The sequence below is a fragment of the Rhinopithecus roxellana genome, chromosome 18 (genome assembly GCF_007565055.1).
Source record: "Rhinopithecus roxellana isolate Shanxi Qingling chromosome 18, ASM756505v1, whole genome shotgun sequence".
Classification (NCBI taxonomy): domain Eukaryota; kingdom Metazoa; phylum Chordata; class Mammalia; order Primates; family Cercopithecidae; genus Rhinopithecus; species Rhinopithecus roxellana.
Genome location: NC_044566.1, coordinates 3,188,221 through 3,214,199, shown reverse-complemented (window position 1 = coordinate 3,214,199; position 25,979 = coordinate 3,188,221). Strand labels below are relative to the sequence as shown.

Here is a 25,979-nt window from a genome sequence, read left to right as displayed (position 1 = left end):
TTAGCTTCGGTCCTGGCCAGGAATCTCGCCTTTCCCTCTCTCTTTCCTCCCACCAGCTCTGTCTATTGTGTGGCTTAGACTCCAGCTGCTACAGCAGATGCCCAGCTGGGCACTGGGGGCAGTGTGCCCATGGCTTGGTCCTTGTCCTCAGGGAGCCACCTGGAGCCTGTGCTTAGATTTGGTGTGGAGGAGGAAGCCCCTTTCCTTGGGAATTTTCTGACTTCACCTTTGCCTGCCCTCATTGTATGCAACACTGCAGGCAGCAGGTGGGGGAGGCTGGCACTAGGCATCCTGCATGCGCTCTCTGTCTAGAAGAGGAGCCCACAGGCTGGCTCCCAGCTTCCCAGACACTCATTCTCTTCAGCTCCAGGTTTTACAGCTGCAGAGACATCATATTTAGCATGTGTAACTCAAAAAATATAAAAGCAAACAGCAAGATGGGTGTGCAGCATCCACAGGGGGGCCCCTCATCGTGATGCCTGACATCATCTCAGGCAAGGGGCTGCCCGCAGATGCGCTCCTCGTCCCAGGCATCGGGGCATCACCTGGTTAGAGCTTCCTGACCATAGAGGGCGCAACAGAAATTCCAGAATCACCAGTGGTCCTCTGATGTCCAGTCATAGGAATCTAAGGCAGTGGGGCAGCAACAGGCCCTTGAACGCCAGGGAATGTAGTTCCCAACCCCTGTGGTATGAACTTCACATGGACTGACACGCCCCCCCTCAATCAGCTGCAAGTTTCATAGAATCAATGGATCCATATCTTTGTCTACTTGCTCCTCCTAGACTGTGCAACAGTGCATTGGCTGGGTTGGTTACAACAGTTGGTGTTGGGGGTCATGCCAAAGCCTTCAAAATGTAAAAAGGAGATGGAAACGTGCCCTTTGTTCCTGCTCTGGGCATCCGCCCTCCCGTTCCAGCTGACCTGACTCGGGCGGCCTCAGTAGTCTCTGATCATGCTGCCAGCTGCCCTTGCAGGGAAACCTTACCTATCTTGGGGTCTCCGTGGAAGAGTTAAATAATACACTGATTTAATAAAATTACTCCAGCATCTACGTGAAGGTCCCTGCACTGTGGGAGGATCTGGTGATGAATAAGCCAAGTTCTCAGCCCCCGGCAGCCTGAAGTGCAGCAGGGAAGGAGAAGGGCAGTGACCAGAGGTGGACACCAGCTCACTGTCTCCACTCTCCATCTTCTGACCCCAGTACCACAGGAAGAGGGAAGGCTGGTGACCATCAGTTTGGTGAAGCTGTAGGGAAGATCTAGGCCTGCACCTGATCACAGCCTCCTCTCACAGCTCCTCCCAGGATTCTCCATATGTCTTCTCCCCTTGTCTTGATGCGTCCATCCCCTATCCTCCTCCTGAGGAATCTCACGCAGCTCTGCGGCTTCAGTAACTGCTCTAGGAGAACTGCTCCAGGTCTGGTGCCTGTACTTGTATGGGCAACCCAGGACCTCACTCACTGGCTTCCCACCCAGACACTCAGTTCCCTCCTGGACAGTTTCCCATGCCTGTCCCAGAGGAAACCAACTCAGCGCGGCCCAAGCCAACTTCCTTTGGAAGAGTGGTGAACGTTTACCAGAAAGCAAAATAAACATCAAGAGGAGAGGCATGGGCAAGCGGCCTCCGAGAGACAAAGAGGCAGGTCATCCCCAGGCTCTCTTCCCCCCGCCCCTTCATCCGGACCTGGGCCTCGCATTGGCATTTCTGAAACCTCTTTGATTTGCAATTCCTGACATTAACCATTTGAAACCTGTCAACTAAAGGAACAAAACTGAGTTTAAAAATAAGAACTTTAAAAAGTATAGCAGTGTTACTGAGGCTTAAAAAGGAAGAAAATTCTGCCATGTGCTACAACGTGGATGCATCTTCAGGACTGATATGGTTTGGCTCTGTGTCCCCACCCAAATCTCACCTTGAATTGTAATAATCCCCACATGTCAAGGGTGGGGCCAGGTGGAGTTAACTGACCTATGGGGATGGTTTCCCCCATACTGTTCTCATGATAGTGAGTTCTCCTGAGATCTGATGGTTTTATAAGCATCTGACATTTCCCCTACTGGTACATTCTCTCTTTGCCTGCTGCCATCCATGTAAGACGTGATTTGCTCCTCCTTGCTATCTGCCATGATTGTGAGGCTTCTCCAGCCACGTGGAAATGTAAGTTGATTAAACCTCTTTCTTTTGTAAATCACCCAGTCTTGGTTATGTCTTTCTCAGCAGCATGAACATGGACTAATACAACGACATTATACTAAACGAAATAAGACAGTCACAAAAGGAAAAATACTGCATGGTTCCACTTCTATGAGGTCCCTAGAGCAGTCACACTCAAAGTGACAGAAAGTAGAATAGATTAACAGAGGGTGGGGGAAGGATGGGATGGAGAGTTATTTAATGCACATGGAATTTCTGTTTAGGATGATGAGCAAGTTCTGGAGATAGACAGTGGTGATACTTGCACAATAATGTAGTATGCTTAACGCCACTGAACTGTCACTTAAACGTGGGTCAAATGGTAAATTTTATGTTATGTATATTTTACCACAATTTAAAACAATGAAAAATGTATTAAAAATGGACACACTTATAATATATATATATTGCAATATATATTTACACACATATAAATACTCTGTGTGTGTGTGTATATGTGTGTGTGTGTATATAATGTGACATTAATAAGATTATCTTCAGATGGTTAGTTTATAAACACTGTGTTTGTAAGGTAGGTGTTATATTGATAACGTGCCAAGATTTTATTTTTTATTACAGGAAAGTTACCTAGTTTTCAAACACATGAAATATTTAGAAAGAATAAAGATCTAAGGTAATCTTTTTACATGTGAAAGACTAAGAAAAGCCCATGAAACAGGCCTTTTTTCTATGTTTATTCTTAGACACTCTAGTTAATTAAATCCAATGAGGAAGAAAAATCAACATGAAGGCAAAAATGTTGCCTGAATCAACAGTTGTAGCCTTTTGTTCTCTCTCACTGATGAGCTAGAAGTGTTGAAAGCAGAGATGTTTTTGAAAGATGCTATAAAAAGGAGAAAAAGGCAACTTTTAAAATGGATGAATTCTATCTACGATCTTTCCTTTTAAATACATTTATTTTCTTTGAGACGCTTCTCTGTTTTTATATAAAAAGAAGTATATGGCCTCAGAGTTAGACTTTGTTCAGAGGGAACTAAACTTTCCAGTTATTTGAAATATCTATCGGCATCATCCCATTTCTTGTTCTAAAACTTCTAGGCAGGATTCAGTACTATTCTTAATTGCTTTTACTTCTTAAGTAAAGAATTCTTGGATTAAAAAAAAAATCAAGCACCAGCATGACTAATCTGACTTCCTTCCCCCTCCTGAGTGAAATAACTCATTTGTTTCTAGATCATTAAATTCCAATCAGGTGAGAAGCAGATAACAAATAACTCATGTTGGAGAGCAGAGAAATCGCCCAGAGATCACAGCACTGGGAGCCCAGGGGAGGTGCCAGTGGCACCCACGCGGCGGGGGGTCACCGTAGGGGGCCAATGACTGGGTCACCCAGTGCCCGGAGGTGACCTGGCAGTGCCACCCGCCAACCCCGCCTCGCCAGCTTATGTAACGGGTTAGGACTGTTCCTGGGTTGTGCGGCTGCACCTGGCAAAAGGAGAGCCCAGGATGTGAGAACCAGAACCTTCAGGTGGACAGAGACACATTCACAAAAGCCAAGGCAGACAGCTGAAAACTCACTGCGCCGTGTGCCTTAACTAGAAATGTGTTGACTTTTCCAACCTCTGGCGCCTTGAAGTGGGCAACCACAACACAACCTGATGTCTGCACATACCGGCAGGAAATCGACATATCACCAAAGATACACAATTTTGGCCTACTTGCTGTTAAGATTCCTTGTTTTACAACAGGAAGGAGGAGGCTGGACAATAAGAGCTGATGACTAAGACTAAGGAAATCCTGTCTGAGCTAAGACTGTCTTGGGAGGAGAAGGGAAGGGGGTGCTGAAATCTGACGGGAACAGCTAGGAAAGGAAGGTGGATTTCAGACAGGAAAGGAGATCACCTCAGGTCCCTACTTGGTCTTGAATTGTAACTTGGATGCTTGTTACAATTAGGACAATTACCAAGTAAGGAAGAAAGGGAAGGAGGTAAGGTTCTTTCCTGAAATTTCCAGCGGGAATCTTCCTCAGGGAACCCACGCCTTGGCCTGACTCACCTTGGTGTTGGAGGGTATAGGCTAGTCTGGGAGGCCTTTCCATGCTAATCTGAGTAGTTGCCCTGCTAGGAAATGGTATGGAGGGAAATCTTTCTGCTCTCTCAAGAAGGAAACTCTCTCCTAAGATTCTGTTTTGCATTTTTATATCATGTTGCCAAACCAAAGCCTCTCGAGTTTTCTTGCTTCACTAAATTATACCTGTGTCTCATGGTTATTTGAACCAATTGTTCTTTGTTTATAAGTGTTTCCATTTGTTTTGGAAACAAGTTAGTTACACCTTGACAGAACTTTAATTAATATTAAAATGTTTCCTTTGGGTGACATTTCCTAACCTTAAGGAAAATGGAAATAACCGTCTCAAGGCATTAGGAAGGCACATCTCCACCAGTTCTCACTCAGCGACCACCTGCTCAGAGCCACCAAGACACCATAGGGTCTCAGCACTCCAGGCACCAGAATCGTGAAGACCAGAACCTCCTCCTACAGGTCCCCCACACCCCCCAGTCCTGCTGGCCCGCTTCCTCCTGTCCCAGTACCATGGTTCCCAACAGTAACTCTAGTTAACTTGGACTTCACTCTCTGTTCAAGTTCTCTAGGTAATGAGGATGAAGACCTAAAAAACAACAACCTAAAGCCAGGTAGACAAGAACTAGTGTTGATCAAGCACTGCAATGCTAAGATTACTAAACTCTCTACAGCCAATTTCTTCTTGCTCCTCCAAGCACATGCATAAGAACTATTTTAACCCCAGTTTTAGAAATGTAACTACAGTGTAAAGAGTTGAATACTCACACCAACATCACCTGACCAGGCAGCAGCAAAAGCAGTTTCAAACCCAAGACCCCAGCTGGCTCTATTCCTGTGGGGCCCATGCTTGAGTCCTGACATTTCCTGTGAGCAGGGTGAGTTGGGGGGCTCTCACAGATGCTTGCTGATAAGTACAACTGCACATGAGATCAATCGTACTGAAAGTCTCATATAGAACAAATAAAGTGGCTCTCAAACAGTGAACGTCTGCAGGTTGCTATCTTACCAGGAATAATCCCGGATGACATATTTAATGTAAAATTTGGTCAGATGGTTGGACAACCCTACACCATACATGTGCGCACACACACACGCACACACACTGATCAGACTTCAAGGTTCCTAGCTTGTCCTTGCTCTGACCACACGTGAGTCCGTGGGAGGATGGATGTTCTAGATCTCGTGAGTGAATTATTCCTAGTAGCAATCAGACATGTTCATTTAATGAACGAATGTCACATACATGATCCCACTGTGACCCTGGGACATAGTTTTTACTACTCCTGTTTACAGATGAAGACAAGCATTCTCAGAAAGGAAAAGTGACTTTTCCCAGTTGCTGGGCTCAAGCCCACAGGCTCCACCTCTTTTTAACAGACCACACCTGTCCTCCTGTTGGCCCATGGGGACGTTCCTGAAAAGCAGCAGCAGAAACATAAGGTAGTGAGAGAGGAGCCAGTGTAAGGAAGCTGGCATTGGCCCAGGGAAAATGGAATCCCCCTGTCTCTCTGTAGTGTCCCCTGGGTTTCCTGCACGTCTAAGATAATTTTAGGAAGGTCTCTTTTGCCCACAGGACTTCAGTAAGTCTTTCTCTAAATTAGGACTAGCAGCATTTTCCAACAGCCAAACACAAAGCTGTGTTTGCCCCTCCTTTTCCCCTTTACACGGGGAAATGCTGTAGCATTTACCTTAGTGGCCTGGGGTTTTAAGCCAGACTCAGAGAGGGCCGGTTGGGGGTTTTGTCTGCAGAACTCTTGGTTCTACAGGTGAAATTGTCCCTTTGCCCATTCTCACGTATTTCTTGGTCATCCTTTAAGGGCCTCTCCTGAGTGCAGTCATCTCAGCCTTCCATTTTCAGAGTTCATGAGGCTACTCAGTCACCCTCGTGCCTCTGTCCAGCCTCTCTGCAGAAGGAACCCTAAAGAAACAGGTCTGTTTGATGCTCCCCAGAGGCAGAAATAGTCTCTTTCTGCCTTGGCTGTCCCCACAAAGAAACCAGGTGCATCCTCTGGCTAAGTGTGTGTGTGTTTGTGTGTGTGTCTGTGAGGATGTGTGTGTAGGCGAGTGTACATCTGTTTCTATGTGTGTGGGGGGTACAAGTGTGTCTCTGTGTGTGCATGTGTACATCCATGTGTATGTGCATGTGTGTGTGTGCATCTGTGTGTCTGTGTGTGTGGGGTGCAAATGTGTCCACATGTGTGTGTGTGTGTGTGCATGTGTGAGGATGTGTGTGTAGGCGAGTGTACATGTTTCTATGTGTGTGTGGGGTACAAGTGCGTCTCTATGTATGTATGTGCACGTGTGTCTCTGTGTGTGCATGTGTACATCCATGTGTATGTGCATGTGTGTGTGCGCATCTGTGTGTCTATGTGTGTGGGGTGCAAGTGTGTGTCTACATGTGCATGTGTGTCTGTGTGTGTGTGTGCGTGTGTGAGGATGTGTGTGCAGGCGAGTGTACATCTGTTTCTATGTGTGTGGGGGGGGTACAAGTGTGTCTCTATATATGTATGTGCACGTGTGTCTGTGTGTGCATGTGTACATCCATGTGTATGTGCATGTGTGTGTGCGCATCTGTGTGTCTGTGTGTGGGGGGTGCAAGTGTGTGTCTACATGTGCGTGTGTGTCTATGTGTGTGTGTGGGGGGGTGTGCAAGTGTGTGCATTTGTGTATGTGCTTGTGTGTGTGCATCTGTGTGTGGGTTGTGTGTGTCTATATGTGCATGTGTGTCTATTGCATGTGGATGTTTGTGCATCTGGATGTGTGTGGGGTGTAAGTGTGTGTCTATATGTGGATGTGTGTTTCTGTATGTGTGTGCTGGGTGCATGTGTGTCTATGAGCATGCATGTGTGTGTGTATGTGGGTACAGGGTGCATACGTATGTGTGTGTTCTCTCTCTCTTTTATCTCTATCATCTATCTCTGTATATTCCATGTAGATTGATAACATTTTCTGCATATAATATACATATCTATGTTTTACATATACAACAATTTATGTATTTTAGACGTGTATATATATTTGGTGGCTGGGGTTTATTCACCTACCCAGTGGTTAAAAGCAGAGTTTTAGAATCAGCAAGTTCTAGGTTTCACTCCCCACTTTGTTCCTAATGACCCTACCAGGTGCCTTCCGGCACATGCCTCAGTTTATCCATCTGTGAACCCTCCATGGCTTAGAGCAGTTTCCAGCCCCAGTGGCTCAGCAAACAAGTGTTGCTGTGTTTCTTCCCAGGGTGTTTTAGCTGCTCCGAGAGGTTCTGGAAGCATCTTCAGGGATGCTCTCTTAGGTTTGGTTCTGGTGATCCCACAAAGAATCTCCCAGGGGACCCCTGCCTTTCACCCAATCTGGAGCCAGTATCACTGGAAGGCGGGGAGGACAGACGGGGAAGGAGGACTGGGCTAGTGGACCCAGTGCCATTGCGTCGCTGCGATACTCCTTCTTGACACCAGTTTGCAATGACTGCACCACGGCTGCTAATCAGCATCTCCTTCTAATCAGCATCTCCTTCTAATCAGTATCTCCTTCTAATCAGCATTTCCTTCTAATCAGCATCTCCTTTATCTCATGGACAAACCACAGCTTCTGACGCAGTCCAGGCCGTGTGTTTGACCCTGTGCACGAACAGAAACCCTTTCCCGGATCTCACAGGGTCCCATTACTCCACAGTCAGGGATCCAAAAACACTCAACATGCAGAAAAATATTGTTACATAATATCTACCAGGTATCAGATAATCAGTCCATGAAATTCAAAAACACACATTCTTCTCTAATTCCCACATGGGAGATCACTGAACTGGGTAAAAGCAACAAAACAGGAATTCTATGGGTGGGGTTGAAACAATCCCTAGGAAAAAACGCAAATCTTTCAGACTGATCCACTATCCCTTGATCATCATTTACAGCTAGTTTTATCCAGTGGGAGAAAGCAGATAATTTGGGAAAGAAAACCCACAGTAAGAATAAATACATTTTAATCTCATCTTTTATTAATAGTTCCATGACTGTACTCCTCATCCAAAGGATTTGCTTGCATTGCTGCCAACTAACTGCATTTATTTATGTAACAAGTTCTGTTGACGGCCCACTGTATTTCAGGCCTCGGGCAGATAAAGGTACCCAGGAATCATTCCATGAGGGCCGATGCAAGATGCCCCGAACTTGGACTGTGGGAACAGCAATGTCAGCTAAGGAAGACATGTTTCTGGGAGAAAAAGTGGATGATGGCAGGGCGCGGTGGCTCATGCCTGTAATCCCAGCACTTTGGGAGGCTGAGGTGGGTGGATCACCTGAGGTTAGGAGTTCGAGACCAGCCTGGCCAACATGGTAAAACCCGTCTCTACTAAAAATACACAAATTAGCTGGGAATGGTGGCTTGTGCCTGTAATCCCAGCTACTTGGAAGGCTGAGGCAGGAGAATTGCTTGAACCCAGGAGGCAGAGGTTGCAGGGAGCCGAGATCACGCCACTGCACTCCAGCCTGGGTGATGGAGCAAAACTCTGTCTCAAAAACAAAAACAAACACAAACAAACAAACAAAAAGGCGGATGGTGGGTAAAGACAAATATTTCAAGTCTCTGGGAGTTACAATCATGACTTACAATCCTTGATCCTAAAGAATATAAAATCCTATCCATGGAGAAGATGCTTTAGCTAGACCCTGAAATGGGCCTCAATTGCAAAGGACAGAGGCCCCAGCCATGTGCAAGTGTGTGATACCTGCTGCGGGTCACCTGGTAGAAAGGGACAGGCCATCCTTATCCCCCAGAGACTAAGGCCTGGAGTGCAGACAGGGTGTGCAGAGCAGAACTGGCAGGGGCCAGGCAGAGGTGGCTCCACTCATGCTTCTCATTTCCAGTTATCAATGGCAGGGTGATGACAGGCAACCATGCAAGGCAACAGCCACTGGCCACTGGCCATCCTCATTCTGGGCCCCTTTCCCTTGGCCCCTAATTAACACAGAAGCTGTGGCCACTGAGAGGCTGGGACTCCGAATCCCACTGCCATGGCCTGCAGCAATGCAAAACTATGGCACATTTTTGTAAAAACTAAGAAATTAACATTGGTACAGAAATTAACATTATTACATTGAACTGCAGACTCCAGTAGAATCTCACCAGTTTTTCCACTAGTGTAGTTTTTCTGTCCCAGGACCCGCCCCAGGATATCACACTGCACTTAAAAGGAGCAGGTTTTACCAAAAAGCTTGTTGCTTCAAAAGCCAGCCTCATCCAAGGCAATAGAAGACACTGAAGCAGAGCACTCAGGAGCCACATGTGCAGGGAGCCTAAGTCCTCCACCAGCCACCTGTCAGCTGCCCATCCCTGTGGCCCATGGGGTTTCCTAAGCAGGCGGGAAGGGGGCTCCCATTCTGTGCTGCCCAGGAGGGCACGAACGTACTGCCTGATGCGTTCCTAAGGGTGAGCGGGTGTGGGCAGCACCGGGCTCCTCCACAGTCATGTTTTCTGTCCTTGCAGCCACACTCTAATACAAGCCTGCCCTTCCATCATGGGCTCAGGAAACAACGGAGCAGCCATTTCCCACCCCAGTGAGGAAGAGGCCCCATGACAGCTCCACCGGGCCTCCCACGCGGTGCTGAGAAACTCCACAGGGAAACCTCCTCATCTTCATAAATGACTCCAACCACGGCCAGGGGACAAAAATCCCTTTACTCAGGCTTCGCTTGGGTCTACCTCTCCTGTATTTTCCACTCAGCGAAAGGGACTTCCGTTCAATTACTCTATTAGAGAAAAGAATGGGAGCAACATTTTCCTCTTGCTGCCCACATCTGCTCACTCGAGAGTGGCTGTTTTTCAGCCTTCTCCACGCACTTGTCCATCTGACTCATGCACACCAAATGTGACTGGCTGATGACTTCTGGGAGCATTTTAAAATTCTGAAGCAATTGAGATTTGCAGAAGAGTTACAAAGAGAGTACAGAGAGTCCCTGTATACCCTGCACCCAGACATCATGATGTCATATTGACATTTTATAAAACTATGGCACATTTTTGTAAAAACTAAGAAATTAACATTGGTACAGAAATTAACATTATCACACTGAACTGCAGACTCCACTAGAATCTCACCAGTTTTTCCACTAGTGTAGTTTTTCTGTCCCAGGACCCGCCCCAGAATACCACACTGCACTTAAAAGGAGCAGGTTTTACCAAAAAGCTTGTTGCTTCAAAAGCCAGCCTCATCCAATAGAAGCCAGCCTCAGGCAATAGAAGACACTGAAGCAGAGCACTCAGGAGCCAGCCAGGAGCTCAGGAGACATAGGAGGGGCTAGAACCCAGCACCTGGGTAGGAGCCTACTGGGTGGATATGGGCTGCTCGCACTTCCTTTGAAATTCACTCTCTGACCACATCAACAGGACTGGAGACACCCATGAAGTCTCCCTAAAATTAGACACTGCCTTCTTCTTTCATGGGTAATCAAAATAAAAATTACAGTCCTCCAGAGTCACTAATGAACTCAAGAGCAGTGAGACACTTAGGCTGTCACCTGTCCTGAGAGGGACTCATTAACTGAAGGGAGTGGCCACCAAAGGGAAACATCAAGAGGGGACTATCCAGGAACTCTGTCCTTTCTCTCATCTCAACTGAGAAGTGTCACATATTTACTGGATTCCAGAAGCTTCGCGACACCATGAAGATAAAAAGTCCCATGTGGCATATTGATTTCTAAGTGAGGTCCTGGTGCAGGCTGGATAAATTCTATTCTGGAGCGTATCTGGAAGGGCTTTCTATCCCCAGCATCACAGAGGAGACCTCAGCTCACCCTCACAGGTCTTAGCACACCTGCACAGCCCAGCCCTCACCGCTGACTCTCTAACTTACTCATGGTATCCTGATCACCTGAGAGATCCATACCACACAACATTCTCTTCCAGGCTCCAGAGCCAAAGCACGTGAAGTGTCTTGCCCTGAAGTCAGAACCTGGTTAGCAACAGGCTGGATTAGACTTTATGGCCTCTCAAGACTATCGTGTCATTCCTGGTCCCTGATTCACAAGCTGAATCAGCCAAGGCCGGGGGTTGCAGACACTGCCTCCCACCTTCAGCAGTGATCACACAAGCAGACACCAGCAGACGCAAAGCAAGAGGCCAGTTTCAGAGCTTTCTCTAACCCTCTAATCAAAGACAAACATTCTTCTTCAGATAAAAAGAATGAGACATTCCCAAACCACTTTCTAGGTGGTGATCTCTTCATTATATTATCAACAGTGTTGAAAAGTTAAATCTCCATGGCACTTAGTTTTTCCCTTGATTTTCTCTATTATTTAAACTACACACTCATTTTCTTTCCCTCTCCCCAGAAACACAATTAAACACAGTCCTTTGATTTTTATTATTCAGCAAAATCTTTTTTTCTATTCTAGAACCTTTTCCTTGATCTTTACCTCTCTCTCTCTGATTGTAAACATAGCCGCCTGGTCGTATAAAACCTGTTTCCTCTCCTGCGCTTTCCGGTTTGCCCTTCTTACCCACCTCTCGTTCTGGGATGCTGTTGACAAATCTCTGCTATTATTTATCGTGGCCAAGTCCTGCAAGCCACCCATGGAGGAAGACTTAGCCTCCAGAGAGCTGAAATACGCTTGTTTATCCACGGGCTGAGGAGGAACCCTGTGCTTTTCTCTTCTTCTCAGAGGGCCATCTTTTGAGCAATAGAGCTTCAGCTCCAGGAAATGTAGGAAAGAACTGTCCTTCCTGATCCTTACAGAAAGCTCTGGGCCTCACGCGGCACCGAACATCTCTTCCCTGTTCCAAAGTCTGCGGAAAGGACTTGCCACCGCAGCTGCTGGCTTGGAGGGCAAGGAAGGCGGTGGCAGCCAACAGGAAGGTCAGGCGAATTTCCTGGGGCTGGAGCCCCGAGGACAGCCTGGAAACTAAGCTGCAGGCAGGGGCCCCGCACTGATACCTACGTGAACCCATGTTTTTGTGGCCCCAGGTTCCGGGCAGAGGTCCTCAGGTGACCGCCCAGCCGGCTGCACATTTGATCCCTCAGGCTGCTGCCAGCCTCTGGAGATAGGTGACAATGCTCACAGCAGCTATAGTGAGTGCTTTTAAGCCTCCATGAAGGTTAGAACAGGCAGCCGAGGGGATATCCCTTAAACAGGCCCAGGGGATACCTCCTGGCACCCAGGCTGTGTCAGACCCTCCAAAGCACTTCACATGCACCCACACACCTCACAGCACTCCCATCTATGAGGTGGGTGGGATGAGTAACACCTCCGTTTTGGGGGAGAGAATGCAGAGGCTTGGTGAGTACCCACCCTAGGCGGCAGCCCCTCAGTTGCCCACTAAACTGAGAACTGCACCCCGTCACCTGCCTCAAGTCTGGGATGGGACCCCTGTGTCACATTGCCTTACACGAAGGCACTCTGTGCATCTTGGCACTGCATTCAAACAAGGGCACCTTTAGAAAAGGCACCTTGGACAGCAGGGAGTGTGCCCTGAGGTGCCCACACAAAGCACTTGGGTTCACACTGAGTCCAGAGCCCAGGCTGCCCCGTGGGATTTCAGCTTCCTTTCCTCCCTTTGGGAAAGGTCTTGCTTCTCTCCTTCACTCGGTGCCCCTGATCTTCAGAGTGGGAGAAGCAGAGGAGGAAGGAGCGGGAGAGCCTCCCTCCTAGGAATCAGTGCCAGCTGCACTTAGTCCAAGGTCAAGACCAAGGAGAAAGCACCCACACCCCAGGAGACTCAAAGACTGAAACTCAGGAGTGCCAAACTCCTGGCCACCTTTCAGGCCCTGGAAGCTCAGTATGGAGGAAGAGGTCTGGGTTCTAACCTGTTTCATTCAGTTACAAAGACAGGAACCTTAGGCAAGGGCTGCAAACCCTTTGTGCCTTTTCTCTCCTGTAAAATGGGGGTAATAATAGTTACCTAGCTCATCAGTGTGCTTTCTTGTGAGGATTAGAAGCATTAGTACAGAGAAATTGGCACACAGGAAGTGCCCAGTAAGTAATCACCCAGGCTCTTCACTACCCATCCTAGCTGCTTCTGAAACAAAACTCTTTAAGAACAAAACTCTTCCAGGACCGGGCGGCAGCCCTTCTTCCTGAACTCACCTACCCAGGAAAGAGTCCTTGCCATAATTAAGAAAAATCTTTAAGTTTTCTTAATTGATACAATACAGTTGAAAATCGAAACATTATTTCATGAGAAACAGCCATTAAAGCCAGTGGTTCCCAAGAAGTGAGTAAGCAGAAGACCAGCCCCTTGTTGAACATAACAAACTACAAGTCTCTTAACAACACAGATTAGTAGGTCCCTAGTAAAATGATTAAAAAGATTTATTTTTATTTGTTGAGTTAGAATCTAAATCCCAGGGAAATGAAGTGAATTGGCAAGTAATGTCAACTGCCTCTCAACCCAGTACTCTAGCTCAGTGGTTCCCAGATTCTGGTATCATGTGGGAAGGCGGGGAGTCCTGGACTCCACCCCGGAATGTCTGACCAGAAGGTCTGAGATGGGGACCTGACTTCTTAACAAGCCTTTCCAGCTGATTTATGTCTGGGGGTCTAAGGCGCCTGCACTTTGAGAAGCTCTGCTGGGCGATCAATGTTCTTGGTCCCATCCCAAGATCAAAGAGTCAAAGAGACTGAGGGTGAGCTTGCAGCATTGATGAAGTTTTGGGGAGGAACAGAGGTGTCCTACCTGCCTTAGGGTACTTGGCCTCTGTAAGAAGCTGTACTTCTTCAGAGTACGGAAACTGAGGCTCCGGATTTAAGAAATTAGGGCAGAGCTATGTTTAATATCTAGGGGTTTTTTTTGTTGCTATTTGTTTTTTTGTTTTGTTTTGTTCTGTTTTTAGACAGACTCTTGCTCCGTCTCCCAGACTGGAGTGCGGTGGGGCTATTCTGACTCACTGTAACCTCCGTCTCCTGGGTTCAAGGAATTCTTAAGCCTCAGCCTCCTGAGTAGCTGGAATTACAGGCATGCACCACCATGCCTGGCTAATTTTTTGTATTTTAGTAGATACAGGGTTTTACTGTGTTTCTTCCAGGGTGGTCTCGAACTCCTGAGCTCAGGCAATCCGCAGGCCTCAGCCTCCCAAAGTGCTAAGATTATAGGCGTGAGCCGCCGCGCCCAGGCTAATACCTAGGTTTTTTGAAGACCTAGGTGGTTGCTGGTCTTTCCGCCAATTTCAGGATGAGTTCACAAAAGAATTCCTGGGACTCCCACCACCCTTAGGCATGAACATATGGAAATTATAAAAGTGGCTCTAGCGGACAAAGGGATGCGGGTGTCAGTACAACCAAAGCACACACAGCCCGATTCGGTATCTTCTAGGGATGGCCCCCTTACTTTGAGTGTGTGTGCGTGCACGTGCATGCACTGCTTCTGGTTCATAAATCTGAGACAAGTCTTACACGCAGTACAGACATGTGCATTAGAATTCACAGGGTCACTGGGCTAGTTCAAATATCTAGGTTCTGATCTTAAGTCGGGGCTGGGACGGAGAGACACAACTGAACTGGAAGAAAACTTTGGCCTGGAGTGCTCTGGTCAAAGTCTCCGAGTCCTCCTCTTACTTCCCAACCTGGGCTTTGAACCGGAGCCAACAGCAGCAGAAAAGTAAAGGTAGCAGCTCTTTCCCAAGTGGGAGTAGCTCCTCATCACTCACTGCCCTTAAAATCCTGGTTTGTTTTCCATTAGGGCAGAACGATGTAAAAACAACAGAATTCAAACGAAATCATGAACACCTTTCCCCTTTGTATCTGCGAGCTGCTCTGGCACAGTGCGCGCTGAGGAGGGTGGGGTCGTTTCCAGGAGGAATCTACCTGGGTCCTGGCTGCCACAGGCAGAGCTACTCTATAGGCCACAGTAAGGCGAGGAGGGGCAGCCGACATCTCGAAAGCTCCCTACGCTTCCAGCTCCTGTCTAAACATTTGAGTACTGCACTAAATTCACCCACCAAACCTGTTCATTTTAGCCATGGTTACATAAAGCTCAGTAAAAGTGGCTCCTACTCTTTAAACAAAACGTAGAAAATGTACAAAGCCTCTTGCAGGGCAGTGGCCAACTGCACCCACGGTATCGGCAGGGCTGTGCATGGCCGGCGTGGGGGGCAGGCTCCGCGAGCAGGGTCCCAGAGTGGCGCCCGGAGCAGATCTGCCAGGGCCGGAACACGACTTGGGAGAAAACGCGGCTTTTCTGCCATTGTTCCCTCGCAATGGTTCAATTCAAACAATACTAAGGTTGTCTTGTTCGCCTCCTCGCCCCGCCCCTTTACCCAGAGACTCCCATTTAAAAACAAAAAAACCCTCAGCCCGTGACAGAGCCTCCCCACCAGCTCCCGAGTTCCAGGAAAACTGTTTTCGCCCTAAGCCTGGCGTCTCACTGCCAAGTGACTGACATTCTTTCCTGGCCTCTATGGCTGCCGCTTTTCCCAAAGCAAGGAAAACGGTGCCTCAGGCTACATTTTAAGTTCTCAGCTCCCTTGAAAGGGCCGATGCCTGCAAAGCACAGGATTGACGCGGGGAACCCACGGGAAGGAAAGGCGGAAAGCACGATGAGGGAAGAGCAAGCCTTCTCAGAACCCGGGTGGGCAGGCTGGCGAACACCCACTCTCCCACACACACTCGGGAGCGCACGGACCAGCCGCCGTCTCCAAGGCCACTCAAACGTCCCAACCATTCTCGGGCGCGCAAGTCCAAGCGCGTGGAGCGGGAGCCAGGACTTACCGCCAAGACGCCCTGGGCAAGGAACCCCACGGTCACTGTCCCCAGCAGCAGCCACCTGCACGAGAAAGGGAGAAAGAGGCACGTGAACGTGCGGGCCCGGCTTGTCAGTCCCCGAGAGTTACAGGGAAGGGCCCATGCGCGGGGGACCCACGGGGACCAGGCAGAAAGTCGCTTACCGCCGTAGGGCAGGGCCGGCCACCGCGCGCTGGTCTCTCCCCATGCTGGCGGTTTGTCCACTCTGGGCCCCGGTCAGTCCCTCTTAGCCTAGAGGCGAGAGACAAAGCGAGTTTAGCGCAGGATGAGGGACGCAGCCCATCCTCACCGTTGGTATCCGTCCGCGAGACGCGGGGACGGCGCGGGGCGCCCCCCGCATGCAGGGGTGACCAGAAGGCCGTCCCCCCATGACCCGGAAAGAAGGAGAGCCTCCTGTTAGGCCCCTGTGGGTGCTGCCTGGCCGAGCAGCTCGGTCTCCGCTCCCCCACCCTCCCCCTTTCTACTCCCAAGCACGAGAGCGTGCAGCCCTAGCCTGCACAGGGCGCTCCAACCCGGTGCTCTCGGGCCAGGGTCTGGGCGCCGCTCGGGGGTCGCTCTCACCTCAGGGTCGGCTTCAGCGGCTGCTGCCCGCGCGCATTGGCCCTTCCAGAAGCACCCGCCGGCGGCACACCGGCAGGGCGGCCGGCCTTGCTGGACTCCCTGGGCGGCGGCCCCGGGAGCTCGGGCGGCCCCTCTCGGTCCGCGGCCTGGATCCGCGAGCGCGCGGCTGGGACGCGGGAGCCTCTGAGTGCGGAGCGCGGAGCCCTGGTGTCCCGGCGCACAGCGGCCACACTCCCGAGCCGCGCGCTCCCGCCGCCTCTTACCCGCGCCGCAGGGTCCTCCCCTTTGAGGCGCCGCCCGCGCACCGCCGGGGGGAGGGGGCAGCGCCAACAAATTGGGGAGCTCGGCCCGCCGCGCTCAGGTCTCCGCTTGGAGCCGCCGCACCCGGGACGGTGCGCAGCGCTGGAAGTCCGGCCTTCCGAGAGCTAGCTGCCCGCCGCGGCCCCGCACGCCCGGCAGCAGTCCCCCGCCGTCCCCCGCCGCCTCGGGCGCGCCACCATGGGGCCCCGGCTCAGCGTCTGGCTGCTGCTGCTGCCCGCCGCCCTTCTGCTCCACGAGGAGCACAGCCGGGCCGCTGCGAAGGTGAGTCCCGGCCAGCTCCGCTCCCCGCGTCCCGCCCTGAGCCTGGGCGCCCCGAGAGGCCCCTTTGTCCGCGCCGGGAGCCGTCCGCCTGCCCCTTGGCGGTCGCGCGTGGCAGGGCCAGGTGCATTCTCTGGGCCGGTGCTCGCTGGGGGTCCCTGTAGGCTACGATCGCGCATTGGTGGACCGAGCCTCCTTTGTTATGGTATGGGTACTGGAGAGTTAGGGAACTCCTCCGGGGAAAGAAGGAGAAACAGCTCGCGGTGTGGCGGGGAGAGGGTGCCGGGGAGCCGGCGGGATTTGAACCCGCGTCGCGGTGATGCTCGGCGACTGGGCGCCTTCACCCGTCCCGGGTGCGCGAGGGAGTTGGGGGCGGGAGGGGCGGGAGCGCCCACCTCGCGCTGCTCAGAGACCCACATTGGGAGCTCCAAGCTCCTAGCGCCTGGGAGCAGCTTTGGGCGTATTTCTCCTTGTCTGGAGACCCTGGTGGCTGAGGCTGAAAAGCTCTGGGCCCTTTGCCTGGAAACAGCTGTATCTGAGCTTTCCCACGACTGCTGCCTAAGGCGCGCTCCAAGGCAGAAGTAGGGCTCTTCTGGACGCCCCGCTTGAAGAAGCCACCATCCTCAACTCGTTGCCTTCTATTAAGATATTTTTTAAAAAATTATAGCCACATTCATATTTGAGCATGAAACCAAAGTGAAACTCCATGTCATTGTTCCATGCACAAATTGTTTTTCTAGTTTTCATTTCCTCTGGTTATGTGCTTGCCCAGAAAGGATCTGGGAGATCGGTTTGCAGGAGTCGAGGCTTCCAGCCGTGGACAAGCCTGGACTGACCGTTGTTTCCTTTTTTCCTTCCCCTCCGAGAGAGTAAAGACTTCAGCTGTTGCTCAGTGTCACAGCCATGCAGTCCCACAGTCCGGAAGGTGTGGCTTCTGAACACATTTTGCAGTTTCTCCCTCAAATGCTTAAAAATGATTTTTGCTACTTACCAGATTTTCCATACTTATTATTTTACTGTTCTTAATCTTGTTCTTTGTTTTCCTCTTTAAAAAATTTTTTTCTTCTCTCCTGGAAGAATGATACTCACTAAATCCACCTAACTGTATAGAAATTGTTAACTGTTACATGCCAGAGAGAACTGGTGATATACATCTCCTAATTGAGAGCTTGTCTCCCTGGAGGCAACTTCTCCATTGGGGGCTTTTACGTTACATCAGCAATTAACTTGAGATTGTTCCTCCTAGCCCAGTCTCCCCAAACTTCATAGCCGGTTATTTAAACACCCTTTGGTAATGATGACAAAACTTTCCAGAGAGCAGGCTTGAGAGCACTTTATTTTGGTCTAGAAATATTGACCAAAAGCTATTGGACGCTTCCAAGGTTCGAGATGGTGAAGCCTGATGATGGTAAGGTAAATCAGAGAAAGTTCTTCATTGGGAAATAGGAGCCGTTTGCATTTCGATTTTCTGATGGATAATGTTAGCAAAGCAAAGCTAACTGTAAGAGCTGACTTTCCAAACATCCAGGACTGTAGAAAGAAAGAACCACTCAGTTACGCAAATCCTGTTCTCACCCGGGAAATCAAATGCATTAATATTGAGTTGGAGATAATTTTACTTCCCTTTAATCATTTCCTAAAACTCAATTACATTCCCGGCCACTGGCTTTGCTGTGTCCCTTGAGGTGCCATGGACTGATTGTAAGAAATGCAGCATGTGGGCACTTCTGATCACAGCTGACCTCACACATATTATCGTTACTCTGTATTTGCCCTGGTTAAATTAGAGAAAAGTGCTTGATGTGCAGATGACGTATTGGTATACAAGAAAATCACTTAAGACTGAATCTGCCTAATTTAAAAATTTGTCTCACTTTTCATGCCATCAATAACATTTTGGCTTACCTCCTTCCAAAATCAGCTGTTACATGTACCATAACACTGAAATAGCTTCAACACTGATCCAAGCAAAACATAATTTAACAGTACATTTTGAATGATAAGATGCTGAGGATTTGATCAGATCCTAATTCAGAAGCCAGTGCAAGTGACTGTTGGCTTACCTCTCCTTTGCACTGTCTGAATCACACTTCACTTGCATTTGTACATCCAGACATCACCTGCTGTGTGCCAGGCATGAATTGCACTTACTGTTTTTTCTTCATGAAAGGCTATTTAATTTTGTATTTGCTGTATCTGCTATGGTCATATTGTTTATGTACTCATGGGTGGATTTTCTAAACTATTAATTTCATCCCATGCTGAACCTACCACTCTACTCCCCACTCCTCCCTTCCTCCACTTTTCTTTAGCAAGAAAGGAGGAATAGCTTGCAGGCTCCAGACAGACACGTGCCAGTAGTGTTCTGATGGCGAGCACCCTCTGCTCTTAGTCACACAGTTGCACTGGGTGGAATGAACCCTTCCTTCAGCAGCCTTCACACTCCTCTCTAGCTGGTTCTGTGTAATGCTTCTTAACAGATTATTTCTCAGGATTAGAAATGTGAACTTTCCCCTCAGTGTGGTGATGCTTGTCCAGTAATACTGTCATCTCCTGACCATTAGTCACCACCTCTGGGACTGAATGACCTAGAGTTCAAACTAAGTGAGATTTCATTTCCATATAAGTATGGACCATGTTCTACTGGAAATGTAGTTTAGATGAGAAGGCTGGTTTCTGAATCAGTCCCAACAAGAGCAGCATCGCCCAGGATCTCAGGAGTGATATTGGTGAAGATATTCCTTATGTCTGCAAGCTGTTTATTAATAGATGGAATTGGACTAGGGTGAAGGGATATAACTTTAAGACCGACCAGAAGGCACAGTGTTCATGTGCTCTGGCTAGAGTCACAGAATTACCAGTGCTATGCATTATTAATAGTTACATGTACACAGAATGAGCGTGCTTTAGGCACCAGAGGATCTTACATTTATACCTGCTTTAAAAAGCAGAAGATTTGGGGGTACTCATCGAACTCTATACCTCAGTTTCCCTGACAGATCTGTCCCGTCCTCACACGGACCCGTTTGTGCCTTCCTTCATTCCACACATGCATCTGGAACACCTCCTTCCTGCCGTGACCTTGCCAGGTGCTGGCTGTGCGGCAGGGACTCACCCCCACTCTCTGTCCACAGGACGGTCTAGTGAGAAATATTGGAAAAGAAACAGACAAATCTAACTCAGGCTGGTAAATGTCACAATCAAGGGAATCGAAGGGCTATAGGAACACCGAATCCAGCTTTGAGGAACTCAGAGGAAACTTCTGGGAGGGCCTTCTGCCTCTGAGACGTGAGAGAGAAATGGGAACTATACACCGGCATGTCATGTCCATGTGCGCTGTGATGGTGTACTCTCCACAGAAAGCATGGCCATTCTGCCTGTCCACTCTCAAGTCTAAGGGTCTTTGCACTGAAAGATGACCTTCAAGTTTGCTCCTTTGAGATACCAAGATGTCATTGTTTCTATGATTAACAATCTTGGTGGCTGAACTTTGCTCTCAGAGGGGTGGAAAGAATTGGAAGGGTAGGGTTTAGGAGACCAGTGATAAAAAAGAGCTCCCAGCTCCAACTGAGGCCCCAGTATGTGGTCCTGTCCCTTTTCTCGGAGGTGGCAGGTAGGCAGGCAGGGGATGTTTGGAAAGTTGCGGCATGGATGACTGATTCTAGTCAGGAGTGCCTTTAGGAACTGACCCAGAAAACCTACCCTTACTTGGGCCAGGCCATGAGGGAATTCACAAAACCCTACATTATTCATTAACAAGACTGTTGGCAAATTTCTGAGAACTGGCAAGGATAGTCATAACAAGTTCAGTTATTTAGTTAAGAGCTGGTGAAGATTTTGCAGACAAATGGAACCCACCAGTGATGATCTAAGACAAACCTTTGTAGACAGTGGAAGAACATTAAGAAGTGAATAGTGGTTTTGATGAATTCTATGATGTTTGTTATAATAATTGTTCCCCAAATTGAAGAAGGATTAACCTCTTTAAAATGTCTCACAAGGAGATTTGGTATTTTGAGTTCTTGAGCTAGAGTCAGCTCAAGCAACAATAGAATATCTAAAATAATGTTAGAGCATTGTTCTTCCTGCTATTATTAAACAACCACGAAAAAATGTCAACTATAGAACAATACAAAAGACATATTCCTACCATTCTTATGCATACAATGAAAAGGGATATAAACCAGAACATGTTTTAATGGTGAGTTTCTTTTGAGGCTTTTGACACGGTAGGAATGACTTTGGGGTGAAGACTTTGATACTATGGTACACAGTGAGCTGGTTCCAGCCTCGTTTCCCTCCATTGTTCTCCTCGTCCTAACTCTGGGACGTGGGTCCCTCCTAGTGCTCTTTCCGTGTCTCTGCTTCTGTCTTCTTCCTCTTCCCATGCCCCTCAGTGTGGGTGAGCTGTAGGGGCAGCCCTGCATGCTTCTCTTTGTTCTTTGCACTCTCTAACTTCCACCGGGGATCTGCTTCATGGTGCACCATTACTCCCTGAAGGGGGCTCCAGACCTCCTTCTTGAACTCCAGTTCAATGTCTTCACATTTCCATGCAATACCTCCCCTTGGCTGTCTTGCTTTGATCTCAAACCGAGCAAATATGTTCGGGACTGAACTCATCTTTCACCCAGACTGACCACCCTTCCTAACTCTGCCATTTTGGTCCTGGTGTGCCCCCTGATGTTTCTGGATACAGAGCCCAGAGACTATGAGGCTTTAGCCTTTCCTCTTTACCTTCCGTGTCTGCTCAGTCACAGAGTCTCCCACTTCTTCTTTCTGGATGCTTCCCAGAGGCACCCGTAGCTTTCCCTTCCCATGGCTGGGACTCCCTTCCCATGGCTGGGACTCCTTTCTAGCTCTCTTTGCCTTGTGCCAGGATCACCACTGAACCCTCTTGGCCCTACCCCTCCTCCCAGCTCTCCTGCTCTCCAGCCCATCCCTCAGGCTGTGAGAGGCTAATTGCCTTCAGTTCCCTCAGTTATGGCCATAGACTTGCTGGTTCAGTATCTGCCGATGGCCACCTACTGTCTCACTGGGGCTGCACCTCTTTTGGGCTTGGCTGTGCGTTCCCTTTGTGGTTCGGATCTGTCAAATTTTTCTGGCCTCATTCCTTGCTACTCCTCGACATACGGCTTTGGTAACTGTAAGGAAGGACTCATCTCTGCGTTCCACGGAAGCTGTTTCATCTTCTCCTGCTCCCCGGCCTACAGTGTCCTCTTGTCTTCCCTCGGCTTGCATGCATTCCACTGAAGCTCCTAAAACAGTGCAGCCTGCCCCTTTTCCATGCAGTCCCCTCTCGAGTCAGACAGAGTGGTAATGTGAAATATTGTTGACTATCTGGATTTTTAAAAATCTGGCCTAAATTGCAATTCTTGCTCTGCCATTCAGTAGCAGTGTAATCTCTTTGAGCTTGGAGGCTCTGATACATACAGTGAGGGTAATCGCCATGTCTAGGGAGAGCATGCGCACATAAAGTAAGAACTCGAGAAATGCTGGTTGTGGTTGCTGCCACATGGCTTGGAGTTACATTGTGATTTGTGTCTTGGTTCCAACACTTGCCAGGACATATCTTCTTTTTAAAGCACCCCACCATGTTTGGGAGCGTGCCCAACACAGAGGAGAAAATCGGGAATTAATTACTTGTGATTGGTTCAATTTTCTAGCTGCCATTCTCTTGGGAGTCCCCCCTCCAACCCCAGGAGTGTCCTAGAGGGAGCGCCTGCTGGCTTACACTGTCCCCCCCTGTGGTATTATTAGTGAACACAAAGATGAATCTGGGCAAACGAGGGTGTTTCCCCTTAATTTGGAATTTGGCGTAGATATTCCACCACAGACTAAACATGACTTGGAAATATGTACGCTGCTGAACACTTTATGTAAATAGTTTATTCCGTGGTTTAGTAATATTCTCTGTGGAAGCTTTGCTGGATTTGGTTTTTAATCTGCATACTATAAAAACATTTTATTTTATCTGAGTTTTAAAGCTCACTTTGTCTTTAAGGTACAAGACAAATGCCAAGTGTCCAAATCAGTTATTAAAGCAGTCTTTTCCAGGCCACTTGGGCTTTTGTGTATCTGTTGTTGCACCTCTTACCTGATAAAGGAGGACTGTTCAACCTCCTCATCTTCCGTTGCTCTTGGAATCAGTACATTGTTCATTTGTAAAATTATCATTGTTTAGTAATACATGTACATACATATCTTAGTGTACCATGGCCACTTATTTTAGCAAGGACCACAGCCAGAGATACTGGCTGTGAGCTGGAAGCATCCAGTTTGATGTCAGTTGCTCTATTTTCATTTCACTAAATACACCAACAATTGGGGAAGCCATTTGTATATTCACTCATAGAGAGTGCAGCTAACTTAAATAAACATTGCCCAATTCAGCAGAAGATCTGGAGGCACAGTATTCCTGTATTAGACACAATTAAAATTGTTTAAAGATTTTATTAAGTTTTTGCTTTAGAAAACAAGGATATTCCTTTGTGAAGAACAAAACCCAGTGTGTTCTAGCTGTAATTCAATGTTTTGAAAGCTATTTCCACAAACTTTTCCCAGCAGCCACGCTCATCCCCAGAGATGATCCACATTCAGAAAGAAATGACAGATGATGCACGTTCAGAGAAGAATACTATGTGTCTTCACTGCAGAAAGATAAACCTTATGTAACACTCACATTCAGCACACGGGGCATTTTTGAAGGTACTAGGTCGGTATTTGTTTCTGTTTCAGCGTTGTACAGATAAACCCAATGATAACCATTTTGGTATTTTTCCTTCATATTTATTGAATAAATAATACTAATATCTAATCTAATTGGTGGAAGATTTGGCTTTTACATCTCTAATAATTATTTATATATATTACTATGTAATATGATAATCAAAATTTATTTTAAAATCCACAGTTCCCCTTGTATGCAAGTAATGATTTATTTCTGAGCACAGGAGCATTTATTGTCACATCATCCAAGAGCACCAGCTTTGAAATGTCATTTTAAAATATAAACAACTCTTTTTTATCATTAGCTTGAAGTTTTGAGTTGCATTTTAGAATTTTTTAAAGAATGCAATGCCATTTTAGTGTTGCAGAATTAATATTGAGTTGTGTGTGACATACTTGCTACCACCAGACTGAGGACCTTACATTTAGTCTGGCAAAAGAAAAGTCTGTTTGTCAAAGAAGCTGGCATTAACGGGTCAGATGTGGACACAACTTTTTGGAAAGGCGATGGCAGTGCGTCAACTACATCCAGAGAGGAGACGGTCCAGGGACACGCTGGTTGTGCACCAGTCACAGGCCCTGCAGGGAAACGTGTGGGCCCTGGTCTTCCTCATCTATATGATGGGGATGAGGGCAGTTGCTTTCCTTAGGGAGCAAAAGTAAGGATTAAGTGAGTTAATGTCTGTGAAGCATTTATACCCAGCTTGCTTTGTGCCAGGTACTACTCTTAAATTAAAGACAAATTCAGAAGCATAAACAGCAAAGTAATGACATCGAGACCCCTTGGGGCCGGAAAGGCCCACACAAGGATCTCCTTCACCAGCCGTTGTCCAACATGAGCTCACATCAGCATCAGCTGGAGGGCTCCATGAAACAGCTCCAGAGCTTCTGTTTTTGGAGGTGTGGGGTATTCCGAGAATCTGCATTCCTAGCAGGAGAGGCTGCGGCTACTGATAGCCTGACTTCTTTCACTGCGGTGGCAGCGGCTTGCGCAGCGTTAGGTGCAGGCCTGCACCTGTTAGTTTGCACTCACTTTGAGGCTGAGCCCCTGCGTGTAACATGGCCCTCCCAGTACTTCTTTGTCCTTTTTTTCCATTGGTTTCTGCTGCTGCCCACAATGCCGGTTCCAGCTGTGTGGTGCAGTTTGGAAGGTCAGATGGGCGGGGGGAAGAAGGTTCCAGAAACGTGCATGTGAGGTATCAAGAAGTGGAGGCTCCTGAGTGAATCTGGAGAGGGCTGGGCTGATGGCAAGTGAGCACAGAGGTGCCTGGAGCAGACTCTGTCCTCCGTGGCCTTCTCCCCTCTTCAGGAGCCTGGCATGGGTTTCTCAGAACTGATCTGCTTTCAAAGTCTGAGTTTTGTCGTCCTCTATGGCGAGCCTGTGAGCTCGCACACCTGCTTAGGATCCACTCAGTGCCCTAGCTCAGAGGCCGACCCAGGGCAGAACCAGTCGGTGGGCCCTGGGACGCAGGACCCTGAGTATGGGTCCTCTACCTCCCTCCCACCTCCTCCAGGCCCAGGCACTCGGCTTCCTGGTGAGGAATCTTAGGACTACCAAATCCAGTTTCTGGAGATTAAAGACCCTTCAGCGTTAGTGGTTTAAAATAACTCCTAAATTTTAGTCCACTGGCCTATACAGTGAAGATAAACTTACCAAAGCAGGAAAATGGGTCAGTGATGGGGGGAAAATACCATCCACAGAATGGTTTGTTGAGCCTCAGCATCCGATTTATTTCGGATACATACACAAACCCTGTCCAGAATCAATAATATTCTCTGGAAAAGGGGATGACACAGTTTTTATTACATAGGATATGTAGTGGGCTATCTTCTTGAAGTATTTCTCATTCCTAACTTATCTCTAACAAACATGTTTTTCATGTAAACATTATGCTAATGCCAGATGCTTTTTATCAATTGTTGAAGCCAGTCTAGTCTGACTAAATAGCCATTGGGCGCCTCCATAATAATTAGATTTTGTTTTCCCAAATACTTGAAAATAATAAGATTGTATTTCTTCTGGAATTTAGGCTTTTAAAACTTTTTAAAAAATTTTATAATTCATACTTCTTTATTATTTCATGTTGATCATAGATATTTTCTCTTTTTTCATGGAGGTTATCAAGTAATATATTACGATATATGGATTTT

The 25,979-nt window shown here is 48.0% G+C and overlaps 2 protein-coding genes across 2 annotated transcripts in view; one reads left to right on the top strand and one right to left on the bottom strand.

Moving 5' to 3' along the window:
- Positions 1-16,897, bottom strand: part of COL4A2 (collagen type IV alpha 2 chain) — a 204,740-nt gene extending 187,843 nt beyond the window's left edge. Inside the window, exons 1-3 of the mRNA XM_030922365.1 lie at positions 16,524-16,897; positions 16,106-16,193; positions 15,930-15,984 (exon numbers count right to left, since the gene is read on the bottom strand). Of these exons, the coding sequence (XP_030778225.1) occupies positions 15,930-15,984; positions 16,106-16,149 (99 nt within the window). The 5' untranslated portion in view covers positions 16,150-16,193; positions 16,524-16,897. The remainder of the gene's footprint in view (positions 1-15,929; positions 15,985-16,105; positions 16,194-16,523) is intronic.
- COL4A1 (collagen type IV alpha 1 chain) overlaps positions 16,883-25,979 on the top strand; it is a 155,281-nt gene continuing 146,184 nt past the window's right edge. Inside the window, exon 1 of the mRNA XM_010384745.2 lies at positions 16,883-17,105. Coding sequence (XP_010383047.2) covers positions 17,022-17,105 — 84 coding nt within the window. The 5' untranslated portion in view covers positions 16,883-17,021. The remainder of the gene's footprint in view (positions 17,106-25,979) is intronic.